Source organism: Heterodontus francisci, chromosome 14 (assembly GCF_036365525.1).
Source record: "Heterodontus francisci isolate sHetFra1 chromosome 14, sHetFra1.hap1, whole genome shotgun sequence".
NCBI lineage: Eukaryota > Metazoa > Chordata > Chondrichthyes > Heterodontiformes > Heterodontidae > Heterodontus > Heterodontus francisci.
Window position 1 is genome coordinate 22,012,069 of NC_090384.1, and position 6,375 is coordinate 22,018,443.

The 6,375-nt window shown below is 44.3% G+C and overlaps 1 protein-coding gene across 1 annotated transcript; it reads right to left on the reverse strand.

Annotated features, from left to right (window-relative positions):
- Positions 1 to 5,078: 5,078 nt before the first annotated feature.
- On the reverse strand, positions 5,079 to 5,489 carry LOC137376890 (chorion class high-cysteine HCA protein 12-like). Its single transcript, XM_068045848.1, has one exon. The coding sequence runs from the start codon at positions 5,487 to 5,489 to the stop codon at positions 5,079 to 5,081; it is 411 nt and encodes a 136-aa protein (XP_067901949.1).
- Between the last annotated feature and the right edge of the window lie 886 nt (positions 5,490 to 6,375).

Consider the following 6,375-nt stretch of genomic DNA (forward strand, 5'->3'; position numbering starts at 1 on the left):
CAGAACTGGCAAAGGTTAGCAATATAATAGGCTTTGAGCAAGTGAAAAGGGGGAGGGTAGAAGAGGAACAAAAGGGAAGGTGTGTGATAGGGCAGAGGGCAGGAAAGATTTAACGACAAAGTTATCGTGGAACAAAGGCAAAGGGAGTGCTAGTTGTTGTATGAAAAGACAAAGCATTAATCCATAGAGAGTGTTAATGGCAGAATAATGAACAGCTCTGTCCAAAAGTAAAAACCTGAAAAACAAGTTTGAGACAGGCCCATGGTAAAAAATGGAATAAATTAAATAAAATAAAATGAAAAAGGTAGTCATGCTCTGAAATTGTTGAACCTCTGCCACCTGATACATGGGAAAACCATCCCCCCTAAGTTCCCCTCCAAATCACATACCATCTCAACTTGGACATAGATCGCCATTTCTTCATCACCACTGGGTCAAAATACTAGAACTTCCTACCCAATAGTAGTACTTTCGCAATGTGGACTGCAACAGTTCACCACCACTTCCTCAGGGGCAACTAGAGATGGGCAGTAAGTGCTGGCCTTGCTAGCATAGCCTATATCCTGAGAATGAATTTTCAAAAAAATGAGGATGTACTCTGCTCTTGCTTTGGGAGATGAAAAGGTAAGGAGCATATTGCAATACCATGAGAAATTGACTAGCATTTAGAGATTCAGTATATGTCATACCTTCAGCGCTGAAGGTGACCTAATCAGCCACTTGCAGTGAGCATTATTAGGATACAAAGCCGGGTAATTTGGAGAGGCGAAACTTCTATCATTCGTGGTTAATAGGCTTCCACATACATCTTTAAAAATTAAGCAGAACAAAATGCAATAGTGTTAGCTTTATGTTACAAAAAGAAATAATACAATATTTTTTTTTTAGAATTAGAATATTACAGCGCAGTACAGGCCCTTCGGCCCTCGATGTTGCGCCGATGCATAACAACAAAAAATGAGTTTTTTAATGTTATAATTAATTGTCATTCATTTGATCCTTTCTGATGAATGGCTACCCCAAAAAGTACCTTAGAATAGGTGGCAACATTGGCTCAGTGGTTCACTCTTGCCACAAGTCAAAATCTTGTGGATTCAAGCCCAGTTCTAAAGACTTGAACACATAATTTATTTTGGCACTGCTGAGGGAGTACCGAACTGTTAATAGATGTTTGCCAGTTGAGATGTTCAACTGAGGTCCTGACTGCCCTCTCAGGTGGATCATAAAGATTAACCTTACTATATCTAAAAAAGGGTGGGGTGGGGCAGCAGGGATGGGTGGGGGGGGGGGGAGTTGGGGGGGTTACCTGGTGTCCTGGGCAACATTTATTCCTCAAACAACACAACAAAAAATGTATTATCTGGTCATTACTGTTTGTTGGATTGTGCTGTGTACAAATATTACAATGTTTCCAGAGCCTCTGAAACATGCAAGCCCTGTTTGATGACAAACCTATGATGGAATACCATCTGATGTGGCGGAAAGTGCAACAGCAAGATTTGTTGAAATTGTTTCCTGTATGGCAAAGTGTAAACTGGGGTAAATCATATACTCGATTCAATGATCAGCAGTGAGTGGTATCAGACCTCTATGCAGCAGAACACCTGGTAAACAGTAACCACAATATTATAAGACTTTAATTGGCTGGTAGAATTAAAGGTACTGAAAATCTATAATTAACTCCAGATTTCAAAAGGGCTAACTTTAATAAAATGGCAGAGAAAATTTGGAATAGTTCTATTGATCAATCATTGGTCAATGTGGACAAAACCGATGTGGAATATAAATATGTTTTTTTAATGCAAATTAAAACACATCAGGCTAAAAATTCATCACCATCCATTTTCAGGCATGGGGCTGCAATTCGATCAGTCCACACACAGTCCCATTCATGCTACCTCTTTAGTTACCTGATTGTAGTGTGCAGCCAAGTGCGACCAGTATTGCTGACCAGCTGAACGCTCAACAAGGGGCCTAAGAGCATGCGACTAGTTATGTGATTCATTTAGCCTGCAGCTCTTAAAGGCAGCCTGTCCCTCTTAAAGGTAAACTGCACTTACTGAAAGGAAGCTGCTGCTATCTGCCAATATTGCAATTGGAAACAAAGCCAATGGAACACCAGGGCAGAGAGAGGACTCTCAGGTTCATGGATGCGGTTCTGGAGGCCTTGTCATGGAGCGCAACAGGAGGAAGGAGGCCATGTTTCCAGAGGTGGCCATGAGGCCATCTAAGAATGTCCTCTGAAGGGAAATGGAGCAGGTTCGGGGACGGAATGTACTGTGGGTAGGGGTCTTCAATGTACATCACCAAAAGTGACTCAGTAGAATCACCACTGACTGTAACAACTAGAGGGAAATGACTACCTCGTCCTCACCAATTTATCTGTTGCAGCTGCATTTGTCCATCACGGTACTGGTAGGAGTGACCATCTTGTAGAGACAAAGCACTGTCTTCACACTGGGGACATCCTCCATCATGTTGTGTGGTACTACCACCATGCTGAATATTGTGTGTTGTTGATGTATTTAGTAGCATAAAAGGGATGTTCTGTAGAAAGTCCCAGACTCAGGATAAGATCAACTAAGAACTGTTTATTATTTACATAATACTATATACACTCTCATCAAGCCTCCTAAGTTTACATCCTTCGTGCTGCTCTCTCTTCCCTTCAGCTTAGCCTCATGTGACTATGGCATTATCACTGTTACAGTGGGAGGGGTTGCTCTCATTGGCTTCAGCATTAACACTTTACATCCTTATACTACACTATCTGGGATAGATTCAGAACAGATCTCGCAGCTCAAAATTGGGTATCAATGAGGTACTGTGGGCCATCAGCAGCAGCAGAATTGTATTCAACCAGAATCTGTAATCTCATGGCCTGGCATATCTACAACGTAGACTACATGCATGCCAAACAGTGGAAGCAGCATGCTATAAATGGAGCTAAACGATCCACAATCAATGGATCAGATCAAAGCTCTACAGTTTGCCACATCCAGTCATGAATGATGGTGGGCAATTAAACAAGTAACTGGTGGAGGCGGCTCCACAAATATTGATGGGGGATCCCAGCACGTCAGTGCAAAAGACAAGGCTGAAGCATTTGCAACCATAGAATTGTAGAGTCATTATGGCACGGAATGAGGCCATTTGGCTTATCGAGTCCATGCCATTTCTCTGTAGAGCAATCCAGTTAGTCCCATTCCCTCCTGCATCACTTGCCAAAAACCTTAAATCTGTGTCCCCTTGTCCTTGTACAATCAGCTAATGGGAATACTTATCTTTGTCTACCTTATCAAAACCTGCCATAATCTGGTACACCTCAACCAGATCTCCCCTTAACCTCCTTTGCCTCAAGGAGAACAAACCCAGCGTCACAGTGGCACTGTGGTTAGCACCACAGCCTCAAAGCTCCAGCGACCCAGGTTCAGTTCTAGGTACTGCCTGTGCGGAGTTTGTAAGTTCTCCCTGTGACTGTGAGGGTTTCCACCAGGTGCTCTGGTTTCCTCCCACAGCCAAAGACTTGCAGGTTGATAGATAAATTGGCCATTGTAAATTGCCCCTAGTGTAGGTAGGTGGTAGGAGAAAGGTGTGGATGTGGTAGGGAATATGGGGTTAATGTAGGAGTAGTATAAATGTGTGGTTGTTGGTCGGCATAGGCTTGGTGGGCCGAAGGGCCTTTTTCATGAAGTGCTGTATCTCAAAATAAATTCTCCAAACTAACCTTGCAGCTAAATTCCCTCATCCCTGGAACCATTCTGGTAAATCTCCTCTGTACCCTCTCAAGGACCTTCACATTCTTCCTCTGTGGCACCTTGTTGAATGCCTTTTTCAAATCCAAATATATATATTATATCCACTGGTTTCCCTTTATTTACTCTGCTAGTTACATCCTCAAAAGGCTCTAATAAATTTATCAGACATGATCTCTCTTTCATAAAAATCATATTGACTCTGCCTAATCATATTATGATTTTCTAAGTGCCTTGTTAACACCTCCTTAATAATAGATTCTGACATTTTCCTGATGACTGATATCAGGCTAACTGGCCTGTAGTTCCCTATTTTCTCTCCCCCACGTTTTATGCATAGTGGTGTTATATTTGCTTCCTTCCAATTCACTAAGATCATGCTGGAATCTCAGGAATTTTGGAAGATCACAATTAATGCATCCACTACCTCTGCAGCCACCTCTTTTTGAACCTTAGGGTTTAGGCCATTTGGTCCAGGGGTTTTGTTGGCTTTTAGTCCCAGTAGCTGCTCGAGTACTTTTTCTCGACTGATGTTAATTACTTAAAGTTATACAGTCATATTCAACCAGAAGTGCCAAGCGGATAATCCATCTTAGCCTTCTCCTGAGGGCATCGCATATATACAATTATAACTGGGAGTTAAATTAACACGATTGGTCTCTAGGACTGTTCCTAACTTCTGTCAGATCATCGCATATACATCACATCCTGTCTGGTGATGTGGAGCCATTGAACTATGTGGAGTCATTGAACTGTGTGGAGTCATTGAACTGTGTGGAGTCATCGAACTGTGTGGAGTCATCGAACTGTGTGGAGTCATTGAACTGTGTGGAGTCATCGAACTGTGTGGAGTCATTGAACTGTGTGGAGTCATTGAACTATGTGGAGTCATTGAACTGTGTGGAGTCATCGGACTCTGTGGCGTCACTGTTTTCTGCTGACATCTCCTTCCATCACATGGGGCTCTCTGGAAATACAGGAGCTCCCTGGTTTGCCGCAAGGGATGGTTGTAAGGGATCATAGCATGTGTGGTTGTTGCTTTGTCCATGCCAAACATGAATGAAGATATTGTTGAGTGCGATGCCTCCTTGACAACAAGGATGTGGAGGAGGCTGCTGACCAGCCAATGCATCATAGAAGACCCCATGGACCGTAGCAAAGGCACAATGAGATAGACGCTAGGGAGGCTTTGGATGTGTTAATACAAACATGTTTCAGATGACTTTTGGTACCTCATCCAACAATCCAATAAAGGTCCACAATTCTGCTACACTGCTACTATCTCCTTAAGTTATCATCCTATGGCCCTGCATCCAGTGACACCTAATGTCGGCAGAACACAGTGACTCCACACAGTTCAATGACTCCACACAGTTCAATGCCTCCACACAGTTCAACAACTCCACACAGTTCAATGACTCCACACAGTTCAAGGGCTCCACACAATTCAAGGGCTCCACACAGTTCAAGGGCTCTACACAATTCAAGGACTCCATACAGGTCGATGACTCCACGCAGTTCAAGGGCTCCACACATTTCAATGGCTCCACATAGGTCAATGACTCCACACATTTCAATGGCTCCACACAGGTCGATGAATCCACACAGGTTGATGACTCCACACAGTTCAAGGGCTCCATACAATTCAAGGGCTCCACACAGTTCAAGGGCTCCACACAATTCAAGGGCTCCATACAGGTCGATGACTCCACACAGTTCAAGGGCTCCACACATTTCAATGGCTTTTTAAAAATTCATTCACGGGATGTGGGCGTTGCTGGCCAGGCCAGCATTTATTGCCCATCCCTAATTGCCCTTGAGAAGGTGGTGGTGAGCTGCCTTCTTGAACCGCTGCAGTCCTTGTGGGGTAGGTACACCCACAGTGCTGTTAGGAAGGGAGTTCCAGGATTTTGACCCAGCGACAGTGAAGGAACGGCGATACAGTTGCAAGTCAGGGTGGTGTGTGACTTGGAGGGGAACTTGCAGGTGGTGATGTTCCCATGTATTTGCTGCCCTTGTCCTTCTAGTTGGTAGAGGTCGCGGGTTTGGAAGGTGCTGTCGAAGGAGCCTTGGTGCATTGCTGTAGTGCATCTTGTAGATGGTACACACTGCTACCACTGTGCGTCGGTGGTGGAGGGAATGAATGTTTGTAGATGGGGTGCCAATCAAGCGGGCCGTTTTGTCCTGGATGGTGTCGAGCTTCTTGAGTGTTTTTGGAGCTGCACCCATCCAGGCAAGTGGAGAGTATTCCATTACATTCCTGACTTGTGCCTTGTAGATTGTGGACAGGCTTTGGGGAGTCAGGAGGTGAGTTACTCGCCTCAGGATTCCTAGCCTCTGACCTGCTCTTGTAGCCACGGTATTTATATGGCTACTCCAGTTCAGTTTTCGGTCAATGGTAGCCCCTAGGATGTTGATAGTGGGGGATTCAGCGATGGTAATGCCGTTGAATGTCAAGGGGAGATGGTTAGATTCTCTTTTGTTGGAGATGGTCATTGCCTGGCACTTGTGTGGCACGAATGTTACTTGCCACTTGTCAGCCCAAGCCTGGATATTGTCCAGGTCTTGCTGCATTTCTACAAGGACTGCTTCAGAATCTGAGGAGTTGCGAATGGTACTG

Coding starts and splice junctions, on each gene's coding strand:
- LOC137376890 (XM_068045848.1), bottom strand. CDS start 5,489: ATGTGTGGAGCCCTTGAACTGTGTGGAGTCATCGACCTGTATGGAGCC.